A 20,338-nucleotide genomic window follows, 5' to 3' on the forward strand; every position below is an offset into this window, starting at 1 on the left:
CTCTCCCTCTCTCTCTCTCTCTCTCTTTCTCTCTGGTTTTCGGGTTCCGCAAATACTCAATCTATAATGATATACGCTTTTTTTAAACTAAACTGAGCTACTTTGGGTCTCTTCGGAGCCAAGCACTTTTACCTTAGAGTTCCAAAAGCCAGGGTCCGTCATAAAAACAAAAGCAAGAAACGAAGAAGTTTGGCAGAGTGACGATTGGTTTGGCTCATCACGTGAGTATTTCCTAATTTCCGGGGCAACATGAACGCTTCTTGTTACCAGCACCACGTCTCGGGTGTCAGTGGGCTGCCGCCCGCCCGCCCGAACAAGTCGTGAGAGGATCACACCGCTTCAAAGTAAACACAGCAGACGGAAGGGAAAGTCCTGTCTAATTGCGCGACCTTCGCAAAAACGCCGACGCTTCTGTGTTGCTTCCCAGTTTTTGGAGCTGTTCTAAAGCCGCTTGCCAGCGGTCAATGCAGCGGATCCGCAGCCGCGGCCGAAATGGTGAGTGCGCTGTCAAATGTTTTACAGGTACTTGACCTGACGTCTTAATAAGGAGCCACTGCAACCGCTCCTTTTGTTTTTCTTGTCGAGCATTGACGTTTCATAACCAAATACTGTACCAAAACAGCCTACTTATTGCTCCAAGTAGTACAGTTAATATTATGGCCAAATTAAAATACAGTAACAACAGCTATAAGTGCTCATCACAAACGTGGCTCAGGTGTTCTAACTAAGAATGTATCGTACATCAAAGGCAAGTGCTTAATAAATGTTTACAAACAAAAGGATTCAATGAAATTATTGTACTTAAAATGTACACGCATCTTAAGTGGACTGAAAATATGACTTCAAAATGGACTGTACATGTAAAGACTAACACGTTCCGTACCTGATATACGAAAATGTTTCTCTTTGGTTTTATATTTGATTTTTGATTTAATTAAGAGCCTCCATTGAATTAATTCCCTCCAACTGGAGAGAGCCCACGTTGATATTTGTACAAGTACTTTGAAATCGTGCTATGACATGTTTCCCTTCTAGTGTATTTCTTTCTCTTTGATTTCCTACATTTGAAAACAGATCCCTGTACGTCCTTCTCATTCTTTTTTTTTTTTTTTTTTTTGCCATCTATGGTTTCATTCAGTATTGATTATTATTATTATTACTTTGGGTTTATAACACTGATCTGGTATTAGTAAGGTCCTATATTGTCACGGGCATGGAATAACACGACGTGGGTGTGGTTTTCCTGGATCCACAGCATTATGTCAGGTAATGTTGGCAGGAGGGACAGAGGGAGGCAGGGAGGAAAGGAAGGAAGCAAGGACGGGAACTGGAATGGGCAACCGTTGCTATGCTGACAAGTCGCCAGCTTCAATTAAAACCAACTATTGTTCTTTTATTACTGCCATTCGGCTGAAATAACATAATGGAGAAAAATATAGGCATGAATTCTCTTCATCCGAACTTTTCATGAGTGTTGGGTTTACCCGTCCGTGTTGGCCCATACTGTCGGTTTGTGGCAGGAAATGACAATGAATTATGAACTGTTTTGCAGCTCTCGTTTCCTGTGACTGTCAACTTCTAAGATGCCGGCTTCCTCTCTTTCCCACAATGCAAATGTCAAAGGATCCTCGAACTAAGTGCATTTGGAAGACAGCGTTGTCCCTCACCTGTTGATGTTGAGATTGTGCGGAGGCGTTGTGCTTTGACAAAACTGGTTTGACTTCGTTTCGATGTCACACACCATTGCACTTTCCTTTAAGGGCCAGCTTTCAATCAACATTTAACGGCCAACAATTGCATGTAATGCGAGAAAGGTGTGTGCAGGAATGAAATGTTGCGTTGAATTTAGACTATTTTTTTGACTCCTTGTCTTCCAGTTAACTTATGACAAGTAAAGCAGGGATTCATAAAGTTTCTGAGTTTGAAATCCAGTCATGGTTAAAAGAGAAGCCTTACCCTTCCTTTTTCCTTCCACATTCCCAAAACATCCACGTTAATTGAAGACTTCATTGTCCGAAGGTGTGATTGTGGCCATTTCACATCCTTTTTTGTGCTTACAGATGAGCTGAGATGTGATGTAAGTTACCGATGTGAAATCCCAGGGTGTCTTTATTTGTATTGTGTATTTCATACGCAGGGAAACAAAATGTGCTTTGCATGATTAAAAGGATGTAAAGGACAGAGAGAGAAAAACTGCTTCCTAAAAATACAAACATTGTACAGTGCCAGAAAGGTCATTTAAAAGTGGACATGCTTAAAAATGCTCAATCATAAGAAGAAGAAGAAAAAAAAAAGAACTACTACTTTAACTGGGGTTTTCAAAGACTGACAACCAGGGCAGTCACTGATGGTGTAGTGGTATATTTGCCTGATTGCAGTGCAGGCAGTGTGGGTTCAATTCCCACTCAGCGATGATGTGTGTGTGCATGTGGTGTGCAACTGACTGGCGACCTTGTTCAGAGTGTCGTCCACCTTTCGCCTGAAGTCATCTGGGACAAACTCCAGTGCCCTGTGACCCTGTAATTCCACGGTGGATCAGCTGGAAAACGTTAGCCTCACAGTTTTGAAGACCCAGGTTCAATCCCAGCCCTACCTCCGTGGAGTTTGCATGTTAACCACGTCCCTGAGTGGGCTTTCTCCTGGCACTCCGGTTTCTTCCCAAAACATGCAACATTAATTGGACACTCTAAATTGCCCCTAACTGTGATTCTGAGTGCGGCTCTTTGTCTCTGTGTGCCCTGCGATTGATTGGCTGACAACCAGTTCAGGGTGTGCCCTGCCTCCTGCCCATTGACAGCTGGGATAGGCTCCAGCACTCCCGTAACCCTTGTGAGGATAAGCAGCTTGGATGATGGATGAATGGATGGATGGATGTTTACCTTCCTGAGCAATCTTAGCTAAAACTCCCCACAAGCCTCACTCTTTGTAAACCTCAAAACATGACCTACGGGTTTTAGTTAGACGCACGGAAGAAAGAAACAGGCATGCCTCTTATAATTAATTTTGCCTATCCAAACTGCTAATAATTGCTTCTTTTGTCTGCTGTGTGTCTATATCCATGCTTTGCATGTTTGCACAGCAGAATGGGAAAAGCCGATTGCAACAGGTCCAGGAGGATGCAGAAGAGGTTAAGGACATCATGCTGGATAATCTGAACAAGGCGGAAGAGCGATCCGAAAAACTGGGTGATCTGGAGGACAGAGCTGATGAGCTGCTAAGACAGGTTGGCAAGCAACATACCGGAATGTCATCACCTTTATTTTGTTTTGTCCCTTACCATTTCCACTTCCCGTTTGTGGAATTCTATGAGTTAGTGATATAAGGGACCACTTCCGCAAGTCAAATTGATTGTTTATAAATACACCTTCGGTGGAGTTGGGGAGGAACACAAATGTACAATTTACATCCTGATTGTGTTTTATGGTGCTATTTTTGGAGAGGTATTTCCTTTTAGTTCCTAAGATGAATGAAGTGAGCAGGTCTCCCTGGGTATAACTGAGCCAGCGCAGGACATGCCATGAGGCCAGTGTTTGTCCGGGGGTCGACGTGGGGGTCATGTCGTTCCCACGTCACCCTGATGGGCAGGGTTATGTCACAATATAGGATGGGGAATATCAGGTTTTACACTTGGAGCCTTTGCAAAAACATGCCTTCTAGGGATCATAACAAAAGTTGTTGATTTAACTCCATTCTACAAAGGCTCCAATGATTCATGCCCACAAATATTATCCCCATAGAATAACTCAGCAACATGGGGAGAGCCATTCAACAACTGTAAAAGAGATGTTTTTTTTTTTCTTTACAACTAAAAACAGTTCCCAGGTGTCTTCATAATGTTTGTCACGTGCCTCTGTCAAAATAATCCAGCAATCGTGAATTATGGCCTACTTTACCCTACATGCTTCTTGTCTTGCTGAAATTAACCCTGTAGAGAGGGAGGTCACATCATGTATGCACGCGACCGGAGATTCTGCCCCAAATACTCCTGAGCCAATGGCGATTACAGAGTCCATGACTTCCAGGGAGTGAAGCTAGACAAGTAAATAACTTCTCAAAGACAATAAAAGGGTTTTCACTCATACCTAGACCAATACAGCAACACTGCACAATCAAGTACTGTGGTGCATTGACAAGTTGAATTCATTTTATGACTTCTAACTCAATATTCTTGTGTATCAAATAAATGTTCGTAGCAAAAATTAATCAAAATGCCAATGATCCTTTCCAGCCTCTGCAAAAAATGACCATTTTTTTTAAATAAAAAAAATAGCATAGAGAGGAAGAAATAAACCGTTTTTATGAAATGTAATCTGTTTAGTTTTCTTCAGATGCACGTGCAAGTAAGAACAAATGCTCAGACTGAACAAGATGAAGAAATGTTAATAGACTTGGTTGTGGTTAACAGTTGCAACACAAACTCGCTTTTTGTCAAAGTCCAGTTTGCACAACGCTTCGGTTGTTTGTTGTTTGTTTGCGTGCATCAAAATGGCATCATGGTGACGTTGAACCTAACATTCGATGTCTCTTTTTGCTTTTATCCAGAGTAAAGCCTTTGAAAAGAAATCCAACCAAGTGAAGGAAACAACAAGATGGAAAAACAAGAAGGTGAAAATCGTGTTAATTGCAGTTGTGGTTGTCGTGGCCCTCGTCGTAGTTGGACTCATCATCTTTGCCACTGCAACATAGCGCACTCCTACTTGGACAAACGAAAAAGGAAACATTGGGACTGATGTGGACTAAGATAAAAAGTCCAGGAGCATTTTGCCTGAATGGTGAAGTCAGTGCTGACGCTGTGTTTAGATATATTTATGGGACTATCTTATCAGTCTCACACAATTGTAAGAGATTATGGTACCATGAATAGCTGCTTCTTTTCTTTTTCCACAGCGTGTCCTGTTTATGTTGCAGCCAGTCCATATTAAAGAGAAAATGTTTTTAGTTTTTAAAACCTTTTAAGCATAATTTGTTACTTACCGGAATCAATTGTCCACATCTATGTAGAAAACAAATTTCTGATTTATATTAAACACATTTTGCTGAGATTTCTGTAATTTAAGAAGTGACGAGCATAAAATATTGACACAAACCCATAGAAGTGTCTTTTTTTTTAAAATTAAAATCCCATTTCCATTTATATGAACTTAGAGGTTTTGAGGGGTTTTAGAGACATTAACGACAGTGACTCCTACTGGCTAATAATCATATGGTACTTGGTAAAATTCTGAACAATCAGAATGTATGACTACTGTTATCATACTGGTTGATGTTGACACTCACACACACACACACACGCACTCACACACACAAAAGTATGTACATTTCAATGTTTTTTTTTCAATAGCAAGCAAGAGGTTTTTCAGAGATGCGATTCTGTTTGACCAAGGAGCCAGGAAAAAAATGAGAATAGTACTAAAGTTAATTACTTAAAATGGTCCATTCAACACAATGAAGACAGTCACGATCAAGTGGGGAAAAATATAGCACAACAAAAGAAAACTGTTACGAGAGAGTGCCAATGGCTGGCAGCAACACTAAAGGAACTCCAGGAACTTATGACAAATACTGGTCATTTAGTAACAGTGACAACAATTCCCCAGGTTCTTTATATATCTGGACAATGGGCTGAGTTGGAAAGACGGAAGCCTTATCTTACCAAGAAAAACATCCAAGTCATTTTGCAAAAAAAAAAACAAACAAAAACTGAAAACTTCCAAGTGCATGTGGAAATGTGTACCAGTATTAAGGTTTTGGAATGATCCAGCCAGAGACCAGACTTAAATCTAACTGAACATCTTTGAGTGATCTGAAGAAGGCTGTGCACAGGAGATGGATGGCCATGTGTGTTCTTTTGGAAACGAAGACCATTAAAACCAAAGTTATTGCAACGAATTATGAGGTTTATCTTGCACATTTTCATATTTACAGCGTATTTTTAAAATGTAAAATGTACTTTTCCGTTTTTATTTTGTATTTTCCGTTTGAATGATTTCAGTTTGTCTTCAATTTAGTTGTTCATGTTATGCAGGGGGCAGCACAGTGGCTCAGCCGGTAAAGCGTTGGCCTCACAGTTCTGAGGTCCCAGGTTCGCCTGGGCGGAGTTTGCATGTTCTCCCCGTGCCTGTGTGGGTTTCCTCCGGGCACTCTGGTTTCCTCCCACATTCCAAAAACATGCAACATTAATTGGACACTCTAAATTGCTTCTAGGTGTGATTGTGTGTGCGGCTGTTTGTCTCGATGTGCCCTGCTATTGGCTGGCAACCATTTCAGAGTGTGCCCCACCTCTTGCCCGTTAACAGCTGGGATAGGCGCCAGCACTCCCTGTGACCCTTCTGAGGATAAGCGGGTTAAAAAATGGATGAATGGATGTTATGCAGTTGCACTATGCAGTTAGCTGAGATAGACTCCAGCATGCCCGCGACTTTGGTGAAGTTAAGAGGTGTAGAAAATTGATTATTATTATTATTACGGTTAATTACTATTACGTGGTGTTATTTTAATTACATTTTTGTCAGGAAATGCAAATTGGGACAGTCCGAACGCGACAGTGACGTCACTGGCCACTTCCGGTGGTAGACCCGGCAACATGGCGGCGGACATGCAGGTACGTGTTGCTGGCATTTTACAACATGGTTCACTGTTTTAAAATGAGTTTTAAGTGTTTCGTCCGCTACATTCGGCGTTTTCCCTCAATGCTGTCATTAAACTAAACCAATGTGTAAACGTTCAAGAAGACACGTACCTCGAATTTAGATAGCTCACTGGCTAATAGCAAAGTGCTACGTAGACTTAAATTCTTTCAATCAACGTCTGCCTTGCGCGTAAAAATGGCCAATGAATGTCGGCAGAGGGATTTTTACTTTTTGTTTGCCTGTAACCAATGTAGACGAGGGGGTAGTGAAATATTTTTAGAGCAACATCTAATTCACGAAACTGTAACTGCCTTTGATATGGGTGAATCACACACCATCATTGTACAGTCAAATAAATCTGATAATCAAATGATTATATGAACCACGCTTCTGTTATTGTGTCGAGCCTGGGATTATTTTGCGCCACACTCTAGTGATTGCTTAGTTTTACAGAATTAACATTGGCAATGGAAATTTGTAACAAACAAAATGGGCCCTCGTAAGTTTGTCGTTTATATGTAGATCTACAAACTTATTTGAGTTGTGTTTCAGTATAATAATTTCAAAATTTTACTTGGGCTCCAGGTTTCTGAGACGCTGAAGAAATTTGCTTTAAAAGTGACTACAGCCAGTGTGAAAGAACGTAAGGAGATTTTTGGAGAGCTGAAACAATGTTTAAAGGGTAAAGGTGAGTTGTTGTTTTTTTTTTTTTTTTGTGTAGTAATGTTTTGGTTGAATTACAATGAGATCCAATCTGGTATTTATTTTAGAGTTACCAGAACCTGCTATCAAAGGCCTTTGCAAGCTCTTCTGCCTCACCCCTCATAGATATCGGTAAGTGTATGTGCCTACTTGCAGTTTTATACAGCGCAGGTGCATTCTTGCTTTTATTGATTCCCCTTTTCTTTTAACAAGTCACTGTTTGCATTTGTCAGGGATGCTGCATCCCGCAGAGAGATCCTCTCTGCCATTGCTCAACTGGCTGAACGACAGCCTGACATTCTGGTGACGAGCCTCCTCCACTGCCTTCTCAACAGTGGAGTTGTCAGTAAAAATGGAGAGCCAGGGTATGTGCTTGATAGAAATTTTTGTTTGTTTCAGCATTGTCGCTTGTATTTTGGATAAGGATAAGCTCTAACTGTGCTGACAACAGAAATACTGGCTACCTGATGTTAACAAAGTATGTTTTGGAGTTTTAATGGCTGAATATTTTTGTTCTTCATAATTACTCACCTATTCCTACATTGATTTTCAGGAAAAGCACGGGTTCTGCTGCCTTTATTGGCCTGTCTTGGACCTGCCTTTTAGTGCCCACTGTCTTTTCTGTTCCAGAGAAGAGACAAGGACCAACCTGGAATAAAATGGTTAGCACGTAACTTACTTAAGTTTTATATTTCTATTTCCTAATTTTTGTTGTATATCATTTATTGAGCGGGAGACAGACAATTCACATTGAGGAAACAAAAACAGGATTTTCAGTTCAGACAGTTCTTGAAAGAAATGGTGAATCATGCTTACTTCAAGCTGTTTGTCCCTCGCAGTTGAAGTTCACGGTAAAATGGACATATTAAAAAAAAAATGAGTTAAACTGCATTTATTTAAATACCACAATGTTCTACCAACTAATGTAACTTTGTCAAAAGAAAATCTGATACTTTGACAACACATTAATGATTATGAAGATGGATGAACAGAAATTGGGATTGATGTTACAGTAATTATGAAGCTTCAACTTTCTATTTTAATACACACAGCAGGAATAGAGCATACAACACGACTCACAAGTATATTTTCTCTCTGTTGGAACGACAATAGCAGCTTTGTAGAGGACCTGTTGTGCCTCTAACTCAGTGTTTCCTGGCATGTTGCAATGCAACATGGTAATACACTGAGGGTGTGCAACTTAGGTTCAGACTTATACCATACAAACCCACAAAAGTAGTGCGAAAGATGAACCATCATATAGCTAGGCATGAAACCTCTTCACTTGATTTGTTTTGGCTGTTGTCCCAGGTTCAAGTTCAAAGCGTGCTTGTGGCTGAGGTGGTGGGTGGAGCCAAATCTAATGCTCAAAAGTCAAGCCTGAAGAATCTCACTCATCTTTGTGAAGGAGTGAGTGCAATACACAAGAGTCAGACATCATGATTTATAATGACATACATCCCATGCTTCTGGAGAGGCCTGACATCTTTGCTTCTTTCCCAGAATCCTGGTTTAGTTGGTCAGTACATCAGCGCCTTGTTGAGTCTTGACCCAAGCCCTACAACTTTGGCCATGCTCGGTGTGTGTTTGGACTTCTGTACAGCTCAGAAGGACAAAGTCACAATTGACCAGCATAAGGTGAGTTAAAAAAAAGCATCACATTGGAGGCGATAGCCTGTCAATTACAGGGTTTTGATCCATTTACTGCAAAATAAATCTTGAGTCACAATCTTGCTGTTGTCCAGAGCGCTATGTTGGAACTATACATAAAGTCAGTCCTGATGAGCAAGACAAAAATACATCAGCACATTCTGGACAAAAGTGGCTCTCTGTTGCGCCATGTGTGTCACCCTGAGTTCAAGGAGCTGCTTCTCCCCAGCATGCAGAAAACATTGCTCCGAAGTCCAGAAAATGCCATGCAGGGTGGGGTGCTTTCTAGAAAATAATTACTCTAATTGATAACTACTCTCTTAATCCTCAATTCCTAACGGTGTGTCTCCCATTCAATTTCATCAGTGATTTCCTGCCTGCTGTCTGCACTGACTATTGATCTCAGTCAGTATGCCTTGGACATTGGAAAGGCTGTAGCAAGTAAGTTATTTTAATATACAATTTAATAATACACTTCTAATGAAGCTGGGATGTTGTTAAACATAAATAAAAATTTAAAGGTCTAATCCAGAGAAAATGTATTTTATTTGTCTATCATACAAATGTAGCTAAAATTTCATGAAAAAAATATTTTTAAAATTCTCAACACAACAGAAATGAAATAAATTAGCATCAGAGTTAGTCTTAAGATTTTGTTTGAAATGTCACTGAGATTCGGCAAGTTCCGTAATTCCCCGGAATGTGACATCACGTCACGACAACATTTAGCCAGAGAGTGAAAAAGCTATCAACGATAATGAGGAAGTGTGTTGCATATGGCTGTTCTGCGTCAAACGCCAACTCAGTCATCTTACATGAATGAACAGATAGGCAGTTTTATGGGCCAGGTTTGTGACGACAAAGCGGGCGCATTGGACTTCAAGTCAAAGTGGATAGTAATATGTTCCAAGCATTTCACGGAGGACTGCTTTGAAAACCCAGTACAGCGTTCACTTGGCTTCGGTAGCAAGTAACTACATACATGTTCAATTGTTTAGTATTGACAAGTATCTACCTCGTTTTAAATGTAAGTACAATACAGATATAGTGACAGATGACAGATATATATGTCAGCGAATATCTGTATCCATGTGATGTTTAGGAGGTGACGAAATCTGGACACTGTATAAAGTTAGTGTACTGTTGACGCTGAGATCTTCCTGAAATTCGATGATGGCAGTGTGTGCTGTCAAGTATTAGGTGCATTATTTAAAATATGGGCTAAATCTTAAAACGCAGAACGATACGGAAGGTTTTGATTTTTGTTTTACGCCAACTCAGTCGGTAATACAACAACAACAAACAACTCACTGTTGTGTGCAAGCAGCATCAGACGTTTGAATGTGTTTGAATTAGATTTCATCAACAAGGTGTACGTAGATTTCTTGAGGCACCTACCAGTCTATGTTTTGGGTGTGAGGTTCCACGTCAACTTTGTCAGGTCTAACCGAATTCTGTCCATGTGTTGCATTCGACGCTCAGACCGTTGACGCTCAGACCGTCAGACCGTTGACTATATATGGTTGAATTACACCTGGATGGGATGTTTTTTGAACATGGGAAGAATAAGAAAATTCCTCCTCTTAATTTCCTATCTCTTCCACAGAGCATTCTGTAGATTATTGGTTGTTTGTCACTATGCCGAGTGGGGGCATACATCTCTCCTAAGTGTTATGGGTTGGGTCCCTTATTTATGTTCTAGTTATTTATTTGCGGGAGTCTGTGTGTAGCCCCTCACTGTGTTCCATGTCCGCGGAGTTCAATAAACACTAATTGCTTCGGAAACCTTTGTGATCTCTTATGCACGCACTCGAAGCCAGTAGCATTTACACATTCCATAAAAACCTCTTCATCACTGCTGTCTATCTCCTCTAAATCCCACTCACGTGTATGATTGTGTAGGAAGCCATTTCTATACTGGGGTTGTCTAGGAGTGACATCACACGGAAGCAGCTTCAACAGAGCCTCAGTTTGAAACAGACATCAGAGGCATTCGGATTACAAACAAAATATGCACTTTGACACTAATTTATTTCATTTCTGTTGTGTTGAGAGTTTTAAAAATATTTTTAATGAACATTTAGCTACATTTGTATGATAAACAAATAAAATACATTTCCTCTGGATTAGACCTTTAATACAGTGATTTGCAAATCATTTTCAACCTATATTTAATTGAATACACTACAAATACAAGATATTTAATGTTCAAACTGATCCACCTTTTGAAGCAAATCGTTAATTTTGAATTTTATGGCTAAAACACATTCCAAAAAAGCTGGGATGGGATCATGTTTACCACTGTGTTACATCACCTTTTCTTTTACCAACATTCAGTAAACATTTGGGAACTGAGGACACTAATTGTTGAAGCTTTGGAGGTGGAATTCTTTCCCATTCTTGCTTGACATACACCTTCCGCTGTTCAACAGTCCAGGATCCCTATTGTCATATTTTACGCTTCATAATGGGCCACACATTTTCAGTGGGAGATAGGTTTGGATTGCAGGCAGGCCTGTTTAGTCCCCACACTCTTTTACTACAAAGCCACGCTGTTATAGCATCATCATATGCAGGTGTTTTGGTATTGTTTTGCTGAAATAAGCAGGTGCGTTCATGAAAAACATGTTGCTAAGAGAGAAGCCTATGTTTCTCCAAAACCTGTGCCTTTACAGATGTGTATGTTACCCGTGCCATTGACACAAACACAGCCCCATATCCTCAAAGGTGCTGGCTTTTGAATTTTTATGTCCGTAACAGTTCGAATAGTTCTTCTCTTCTTTGGCCCGGAGAACACGACGTTCACAGTTTCTCAAAACAATTTTAAATGTGGACTCACGGTACACAGAACAGTTTTCTCTTTGCCTCAGTCAGTTCATCTTAGATGAGCTCTGGCCCAAAGAAGCCGGCGCCATTTCTGGGCGTTGTTGATAGTAGATTGTTTTGCATTATAGAGTTTTAAAGCCCACGTGTCATCCCTATAAATATTCTAAAATAGATATTGTAATAAAAAATACATATAACATTATTCACTTCAATGTCCATACGAAAAAATAAATGTGAGCGGAGAGCGCGTCATCCATGCGCAAAGTTGCAGAAGTGTCATTCTACGATATCCAAGTGGTCGCCATATGGGCTGCATTATCTGTAAGTAAAATCACCTGGACATTCGCCAATGAAAACACGCGGTGCACCCTAACTATGGAAGCCGAACACATCCCTTCTGACACGGAAGCTCTTTTCGAAAAGGACAACACCACACAACCGAGTTAAGTTACCTGTGCTATATTACACTATTGTTTCGAGCCCTCAGGGCAATATTACACTATTGTTTCAAGACATGTTCAGATGATATGCGATCACGGCCAAACCGCATCCACGTCCAATCCACTTCCACGGCGGAGATGAACCATCGCGGCTCATCACAGCCGGCTGGTGTGGCTTATGACTGAGCCGAGCCGTACTGCTTTAGGGGGGTGTTCATAGACGCCGTATATAGGTTGAACATGATTTGCAAATTTTTGTATTGTTTTTAATACGCAGTCCAACATCATTGGGATTGGGTTTGTTTGCAAATGTGTAGGGCTGTAATGAATTACTTTTGTCGTTTTAGATTTCACCGTTATAATTTCAACATTAAAGAAACAAGCTTAAGAGCATTTTGATCCATTTCAGGCCAGCTGAAAGCCAACAATGCCCAACTAATGGAGGAATCAATCCAGGCCTTGCAGCATTTGGCTCGCCAGTGCAGTGACCCCGGTGCTGTACAGGACGTTGTAACACATCTTTTCAAGATTCTTGGAGGTAAACCAGATATTTGCTATGAAGTACATTTTGTTTTTGGTTGCATATTTGATTTCTAATTTTGCAATGTCCGTTCTTACAGGATCCGATGGAAAGCTCACGGTTGTCACCCAAAAGATGAGTGTTTTGTCAGGTATGTGTGCTCTTATGTAGAAAAACCTTACAAAGTACAGAAAATGAAAAACCTGTGGTTCACAAACATTTTTCAAATTCAGGAATTGGCAGCTGCAGCCATCATGCAGTGTCAGGAGGCTCGAGCCAAACACTGAGCTCTGCCGTCACAGTGATGTTCATCCCTTATTTACAGCAAGAAGGTATGAGTTTTTCCCATACATAGGCCTACCTTTGGCGGGCCACAAAAAAGTGTGTTAACAGCCACCCTAAAAGATGAAACTTAAAAAATGAAAAAGCTCAATACAGAGCTGTCAAATGTTTCGGAATGTTCATAATTTAAGAAAACCACTGAATACTGACACATCCCAGCCGTTAACTACTGATTGTTCTGGATATTGGAAAAAAAACCATTAAGCGTCCGACATTACAGTCCTAGGTTGGGCCACCGTGGCACTTCAAATGCTGTCCAGTACAAATTCCATAAATTTATTTGATGAAATAAGCACTATAATGTAAAGGTTGGGGGGAATGACATGGAAGCCTTGGATGGTCACCCAAATCTCCCTGCTTTTCATTGTTTCGGTCCCAAGGGGAATGCTTGCTACATACAACTTTAAGAACAAAGGTGATGGGCACAGCTGTGGGAGCTATGGAGGAATAAAGTTGATGAGCCACACAATAAAATTATGGGAAAGAGTAGTGGAGGCTAGACTCAGGACACAATTATTTGAGAGCGACAGTATGGTTTTATGCCTAAAAAGATTACCACAGATGGATTATGTTCCTTGAGGATGCTAACAGAAAACTGTAGAGAAGGTTAGAAGGAGTTACATTGTCTTTGTGGATCTAGAGAGAGCCTATGACAGAGTACAAAGAGTGGAACTGTGGTACTGCAATAATACAGGACATGTATGAGGGCAGCAGAACAGTGGTGAGGTGTACCGCAGACAAATTTAAGGTGGAGATGGGACTACATTAGAGATGAACTCTGAGCCCCTCCCTGTTTGCAATGGTGATGGATAGGGTGACAGATGATCTTAGACTGGAATCCCCTTGGACCATGTAGATGACATTGTGATGTGGAGTTTAAATAGGGAGCAGGTGGAGGAACGATAAGAAAAGTGGAGGCATGTCTTGGAAAGGAGAGGAATGAAGATTAGCCCATGTAAGAGAATATACGTTGATGAAGGAGAGGGATGGAGGGGAAAGCATGAGAGTACAGGGAGAAAAGATAGCAAAGATGGACGACTTCAAACATTTGGGGTAACAATGCAGAGCAATGGTGAGTGTGAAAAAAGTGGTCCAAGCAGGTTGGAACGGCTGGCGGAAGGTTTCAGGTGTGTTTTGTGACTGAACAGTCTCTGCTAGGACGAAGGGCAAAGTGCATTTGCTGTTAAGAAAACCTGGAGACCAGAGAGTTCATAGAGGAGGCGAAATTGATCAACACTCTTGCGCAAATATTTGACACAACCAATACAACAATTTAGAATGTCCTGAACAAGAAAGAAACTAATTGTGTACTGACAAAAGACATTGAACAGGTCATCAAACAGTATCAACAGCGGTTTATGTTAAGAAGAAACATCCAGAGACAATAGTCAGTGACATCGCTGCCAACCTCTACAGGGCAGCGGTGAAGGTATCTGTATCCTCTGCTCAAAGAAGACTGAGAGAAGAAACATACAAGCTATACCACAAGATGCAAACTACTCGTCAGCAAAAAGAATCAGATGGCCAGATTTTGTTTTGAAAAGTATTACGAAGGTTAGCCACAAACCTCTTGTGGACTGATGAGGCCAAGATTAACCGCTACTAAAGTGATGGAAAGGCCAAAATATTTCGAAAGAAAGGATTTGCTAATGATTGAAACATCACAAGCTCATCTGTGAAGCGTGGTGGAAGTAATGTTGCTTGCATGGCTGCTTCTGGAATGGCATCGCTAGTCTTTGATGATGTAACTCATGATGATAGCAGCAGAATGAATTCTGAAGTCTACAAAACACAGAAAAATGCATCCAAGAGAATCAAGAGAAGCTTCATTATGCAACATGACAATGACCCAAAAGACACTGCCAACACAACAAAGGACTTCATCAGGGGGAAAAAGCAGAAGGTGTTAAGGGTTCTCTATACTGTATTTGCGCAGGCAGAGACCGCGCTGACGTCACTGTGGCTATCCCGCAAGCAGGTTCCCTTTATATTTGAGCGCCACCTGGAATTTTGAAAATACACTGCAGTTCTCCAAGTTAGTGGTGTCGCTACAACTGGTATCGGCTAGGATACCATGGTGGAGTTCCCTCTGCATTTTCTGGGCCATTTCTGGTATCCGTTTTCCCTCTTCTTTTCTGCTACAAATTTGATCAAGAAGGCGGCAGTAGTAATGTAGAAGGGGAATTCTGAATACATCACAACGTGTTATTAAAATGAACCAATCACGGGAAAGGATCTCCGGCATTCTATGCGCAACTGTGTGTGTGTGTGTGTGTGTGTGTGTGTGTGTGTGTGTGTGTATCTGTGTGCATGCGTGTGTGTGTAAGTGATAATAAAACATAAAAAATTAAGTAAAATTATAAAATTGCTCTGAAAAGCCCCCTCATTTAATTGTCCCTTTGCTACCCTCTCAATTTAGTGCATGAGGGCACTTTGGTGCACGGGGTGTCCGTGCTCTCTCAATGGAGCAATCGCCTTACCATGCAGATTCCCACTGCTCTGATTGATTGGTTCAAAAAGGCATTCACCCTCAAAATCTCTACCTCTCTGGTTCGCCACGCCTACATCCAGGCCATGCTTGGGGCCTTCAAAGGTCAGTTCACAGCACACAAGGGAAAACCCATTTACTATGTATTACACATTCAATGTTTTTGTGTTTCACATGCTTGGCAAATAAAGTTGATTCTGTCGCATTAAAATTTTTGTATTTAATTCTTGTCATCCCAATTTTTATTCAGGTGACACTCTGGCTCAGGCGTCAGACCTGATACCCTTGCTGCTCCAAACAGTCGAAAAAGCTGCAGCTCAAAACTCCCAACATACACTGCTTTCTGAAGGTGTGGCAGCTTCGGTCCTTTTAAGTCGCCTGTCCCTGCTCGAGTCCATGCCAGGTGTTGTAATGTTTTTTTTATTAATCACACGTCTTATTCGTGGAGCCTGGTTAAAAATAATTGGCTGTTAGACTGACAGTTAACCCACACTTTCTACAGAGGCAACATTTTCCAGCTTTTGGAACTTGATCTTGGATGAAAAGAAGACACTTTTCACTTCAGAGAAGTTTCTCTGCCAGTCCAATGATGAAAGTGAGGCAGTTGTCATGATCATTCATCATCATGAGTAAATTCAAGATCTAAAAACTCTTTTTATTGGTTTGACTTTAGCTCAGTTGACTGTGCTGTTGCTCTGCGAAAGGCTTTTCTTGGATCATGCCCACAGATTTAACACCAGCAAATCTCAGTGAGTTTATTCTTTATTCAGTAAAAGATCATGGATGTGTCTCTCATTGACTTGATATTTTGCATGTTCTAAATATAAGCATTTTGACGGGAAAGTGAGAGTGTGTTGCTGTGTGTAACATCAGCCTTGACTAACTGAAACAAAAGTGTCATCAGTGACCCCATCTTTCTGTTACTGTCATCAGTTGTTCACACACACTCAAGTTTGAAATTATGTTTTACACAAGATAAACATCTTTGTTGCATCTACTCCTCTTGCAGGATGTACCACAGTGCTACCGTGGCAGTCCTCTTGTCTCAGAGCTGGCGGGTGAGGAAGCGGGCAAAACAGACAGTCAGGAAGCTGATCTCCTCTTTGTATGGCTCCAACCTTGCCCGTGGTCTTCTCGGAGAACTCCGAGCTGTTATCAGCAAACATAAAGTGCGAGCCACACTTTTTTTAATTTATTTTTTTAACAGTGATTACTTTCAACATCTTTCTTTACTTGAATGATAATGTAGAAAATGTGTGAAATTCTTTTGGTTTGTTCCATCAGGTTATGCCCCAGGATGTCTTGGTTTTAGAGTCTGGAGAGCTGACTGAGCTTGGTCGCAACTACACCCGTCCACGTGTCCTGTTGGATGCACTGCATGTAATTTGTTCCTCCGCCAGTCAGTGGGGTGACTCCAATGAATCACAGAACTTGGCAATGGAAATCCTCATTGTTGCTCATCATCCATCCTTAGGTACAGGAAGGACCAGTTTCTTATTTACACAATTGTCCCATTGACAACTTTCTTCCTGTTGCTACATTTTTTTTTTTTACATCCTACCTATTCTATATGTACCTGTATCTTTCTCAGTTGCTGCTCGAAGTGGTCTGTGGCCATTCCTCCTGTCCTCCATGAACATAAAAGCAGAAGAATTTATAGAAAATAATCTTGATGCTATTCTGCCACATCTATTGGTTAACACTGATAACCAGGTAAAGTATTAATATTCCTATTGATGTCCTGATATTTTTTTTAACAGAAAAGAATATCAAGAAAACTGTTTTATGGGTCCATAAAGATAAATAATATGCATTCAAATTTCCTTCAGGCCGTGAAAAATGCTGTTGGTGCCCTCTGTGGCCTTTCTCCTGACAAGCTTTTACCTCGTGTAATCAGTCACATTACAGAGAAGCTTTCTCAAACTGCCCTACTTCATATCACCAAGGAGGAGTACGCTATCATGCTGACACCTGAGGGGGAACTTTATGACAACTCTATCATTGAGAGGTAATAGAAACAAGTCACTGTCTTGTCATTGGCCTGTTATTTTACTGATCTACTTTTTTCCATTGCACTTTTCACAGTGCACAAAAAGACAACAACAAGAAGGGCAATATCAGGAAAGAGAACAAAGTCTATTCCTACAAGGAACAGATATTTGGACTTGAGTTACAGGAGGTATTTAAAGCAATATTTCTTTGCCATTTTAAATCTAATCTACGATAAGATGACAAAACCGTTTTTAGTTCCACATTGGGGAAATTTGCTATATCTGGATCTGAATAGAAACATGCTTTTACAGGAAATTAAGAAGAAAAAAGGCATCAAGGATGAAGTGCAGCTCACCAGCAAACAGAAGGAAATGATTGCAATGCAACGTGATAAGGAGGAATCTATTCGCAAAAGGCTTCAAGGGGTAAGGAAACGAATGCGTTTCTGTAAACATCCCCATTTTGTGACTTTTAATGGTTTCATCTTGTTGACTTCTCATTTTCCCAAGCTTGACGGAGAGCTGCAAAGTCTGGTGGGTCTCGTTTTTGCTGTCCTAAGAGAGAGACCAGCCCACATTACCAGAGAGCTACCGTCAGTCTTCCAGGTTCTGTTGCCCCTGTTACACTCTCCTCTGGCTGCTCCACGCATTAAGCAGATCTTCTTGGACATTGGCGGGTGCCTCCTTCCTCCTCCCCTCGATCATCTTGGTACCCGACCTGCTTCCTGGTTGGATAAATAGACACATCTGTTCAGTTTGATCGTACAGTATTTCTATTTATGCTTTTGTCAAGGTGTTCTTGTGGGGTATGTGACGTTACGGTTGCTGAAGCCGGAGTGTGACCTGGATGCTGCCTGGGAGCAGGAGGACCTGGAGAAAGCGGTTACCCGCACTGTACAACTGCTACACAAGCACACTGTCCATCAGCGAGATGCCAAGACTTATGGTAAGGACATTCATGATCACACATACATGATATACTTAAGAAATAATGGGTGCTAACCAACGCTCCTGCTAATTTTTTATGTCTGAGCAAACACACGTAGCCCCTGAGTGATCCCTTTGATTACTGTGTACAACATCAGACATGTCATCCATTGAAGTTACATGCTGTATTAAAATAATTAGATTACAGTTTTTACATTTCCATGAGAAAATTTTCAAGAACAATTTTAGTTTTTGCAAGCTTACAATAAAAATGTCAACAAACTTTTCTTTTGACTACACACAAAAAATACATTGCTAACCATTTGAAAGGCAGCTTCCTACTTGATTTAATTAATTTGTTTTAAATTCACAATTATATCCCTGTCTGTTTTTCTTGGTGTAAAACTGCACAATATTTTTTGCAATGCATGCTGACATAAAGGATGCTCCCAAACTGTTTTAAGGTTAACATTATCTTGCTCCCTATATTTAAAATACAGAATTAGCTTTTTGTGCACTGTATTGTGTGTGTGCTTTCATCTTTGATAAGGCTGTGCCAAAGTGAAATTTTAACATTAGACACCATCTCATCCTGCACTTTTACTTTGAGTTCAGACCAGACCTTTCTCGGGCGAAAAACAGAAAATCTCATCCAGTTTCACCACTTTTTTTTCTATTATTCACATACGCTAGTAGATACTCACAATCTGAGGAATGTGATCCTGGTGTGAAGGTGTTTTGGTGGAATTGACGAGGTCTCCCAAGTATTCTCTCCACTGCCTCACAATGTCTGAGTTGAAGTCAGTATTTCCCCATCCTCACTCTCAGTGTTGATGGTGCACTGCTTCCACCGCTTGAGATGGACCAGAATTTCCTCTAAGCCATCCAAAAATCATTCTCCATGGCTTCAACCAACTTCTACCACATCTTTGTTTTTACCTCAGTGACCACCAAAGCGGCATTCTGCTTTCCTACCTGATACCTATCAGCTGCCTCAGGATTCCCATGGGCCAAAAAGGCCCGATAGTACTACAGCTTGACAGCATCCCCCACCGCTGCTCACTAACGGGCTTGGGGATTTGTGTCACAACACGCAATGACTACCTTATGGCCACATATCTGATGCACTGCCTCGCCAAAGCAGGCACAGATCATGGTACATTCGGACCCCGTGTCCTCTGCCTCCCCTGGAACATGGGTGAAGTTCTGCCGGAGGTCGTAGTTGAGATTCTTTCTGACAGGAGATTCTGCCAGACCGTCCCAGCTGTCCCTCAGAATTCGTTTGCGCATGCCACGTTGGACCGGCAACCGTCTTTATTTTGAAAACACACAAGGTCAAGGGGGGGGGGGGTAAATAAGCAAGTTGACAAAGGCACATTCTTTGATAACAATGTGTGTGGGTTGATGAACTTGTCCTTGGCCACGTCTCGGGAGATTAGGAGTCGGCTGGTGCACATGTGTGGGGGCTGCATCCTGTACGTGCAAAGAATCTTCGAAGCAAGGAGAATACTTTGGCTTTGTTGCAAATCTCTAATAAATATATTAACAATGATTCTAACAGCTACCCTCTCATCCACTTAGGTGAATCCTCATGTACAGGTGCTGAGTAATAATTATACCTATACCTGCTCGGTGTCTTGCACTGTGGGCAACTCCAGAGTGGAAAAGAGTTCAACCCTTCTCAAGAGGACTGGTACCAGTGCCTAAGCTGTGTGTGGAGGCGAGCCCAATAAGAACAAAACCTTTCAACCTCAAACACCTGTTCTGGCTCCTCCCCTACCAGAGAGGTGACATTTCACGTCCCTAGTCAGCCAGTTTCTGTA

General features: G+C 41.2%; 2 protein-coding genes across 4 annotated transcripts in view; both read left to right on the forward strand.

Annotated features, from left to right (window-relative positions):
* The first annotated feature begins 207 nt into the window (after positions 1 to 207).
* On the forward strand, positions 208 to 4,936 carry vamp5 (vesicle-associated membrane protein 5). 3 transcript variants are annotated; one of them, XM_061818034.1, is made up of 4 exons: positions 208 to 344; positions 428 to 495; positions 3,080 to 3,223; positions 4,543 to 4,936. In XM_061818034.1, the coding sequence occupies exons 2-4, from the start codon at positions 493 to 495 to the stop codon at positions 4,684 to 4,686; spliced, it is 291 nt and encodes a 96-aa protein (XP_061674018.1). In that variant the 5' UTR covers positions 208 to 344; positions 428 to 492; the 3' UTR covers positions 4,687 to 4,936. The 3 variants fall into 3 exon arrangements, with proteins under 3 accessions (XP_061674018.1, XP_061674020.1, XP_061674019.1); XM_061818036.1 differs by having other exon boundaries at positions 3,083 to 3,223; XM_061818035.1 differs by having other exon boundaries at positions 285 to 495; positions 3,083 to 3,223.
* Positions 4,937 to 6,512: 1,576 nt separating this feature from the next.
* The window catches only part of gcn1 (GCN1 activator of EIF2AK4), a 35,632-nt gene continuing 21,806 nt past the window's right edge, over positions 6,513 to 20,338 (forward strand). The window contains exons 1-24 of the mRNA XM_061816524.1: positions 6,513 to 6,601; positions 7,215 to 7,317; positions 7,400 to 7,463; positions 7,565 to 7,696; positions 7,885 to 7,993; positions 8,643 to 8,741; positions 8,835 to 8,969; positions 9,077 to 9,254; positions 9,348 to 9,422; positions 12,657 to 12,785; positions 12,868 to 12,918; positions 13,001 to 13,099; positions 15,529 to 15,702; positions 15,848 to 16,000; positions 16,100 to 16,192; positions 16,271 to 16,346; positions 16,607 to 16,766; positions 16,882 to 17,071; positions 17,189 to 17,310; positions 17,427 to 17,605; positions 17,683 to 17,776; positions 17,901 to 18,014; positions 18,099 to 18,297; positions 18,382 to 18,534. Coding sequence (XP_061672508.1) covers positions 6,584 to 6,601; positions 7,215 to 7,317; positions 7,400 to 7,463; positions 7,565 to 7,696; positions 7,885 to 7,993; positions 8,643 to 8,741; positions 8,835 to 8,969; positions 9,077 to 9,254; positions 9,348 to 9,422; positions 12,657 to 12,785; positions 12,868 to 12,918; positions 13,001 to 13,099; positions 15,529 to 15,702; positions 15,848 to 16,000; positions 16,100 to 16,192; positions 16,271 to 16,346; positions 16,607 to 16,766; positions 16,882 to 17,071; positions 17,189 to 17,310; positions 17,427 to 17,605; positions 17,683 to 17,776; positions 17,901 to 18,014; positions 18,099 to 18,297; positions 18,382 to 18,534 — 2,899 coding nt within the window. The 5' untranslated portion in view covers positions 6,513 to 6,583. The remainder of the gene's footprint in view (positions 6,602 to 7,214; positions 7,318 to 7,399; positions 7,464 to 7,564; positions 7,697 to 7,884; positions 7,994 to 8,642; positions 8,742 to 8,834; positions 8,970 to 9,076; positions 9,255 to 9,347; positions 9,423 to 12,656; positions 12,786 to 12,867; positions 12,919 to 13,000; positions 13,100 to 15,528; positions 15,703 to 15,847; positions 16,001 to 16,099; positions 16,193 to 16,270; positions 16,347 to 16,606; positions 16,767 to 16,881; positions 17,072 to 17,188; positions 17,311 to 17,426; positions 17,606 to 17,682; positions 17,777 to 17,900; positions 18,015 to 18,098; positions 18,298 to 18,381; positions 18,535 to 20,338) is intronic.

The sequence above is a fragment of the Syngnathoides biaculeatus genome, chromosome 4 (assembly GCF_019802595.1).
Source record: "Syngnathoides biaculeatus isolate LvHL_M chromosome 4, ASM1980259v1, whole genome shotgun sequence".
NCBI lineage: Eukaryota > Metazoa > Chordata > Actinopteri > Syngnathiformes > Syngnathidae > Syngnathoides > Syngnathoides biaculeatus.

Excerpts from the sequence above, each read along its gene's own strand:
- vamp5 (XM_061818034.1), top strand. Across the intron at positions 3,224-4,542 it reads CTGATGAGCTGCTAAGACAG|AGTAAAGCCTTTGAAAAGAA; the intron begins GTTGGCAAGCAA and ends GCTTTTATCCAG.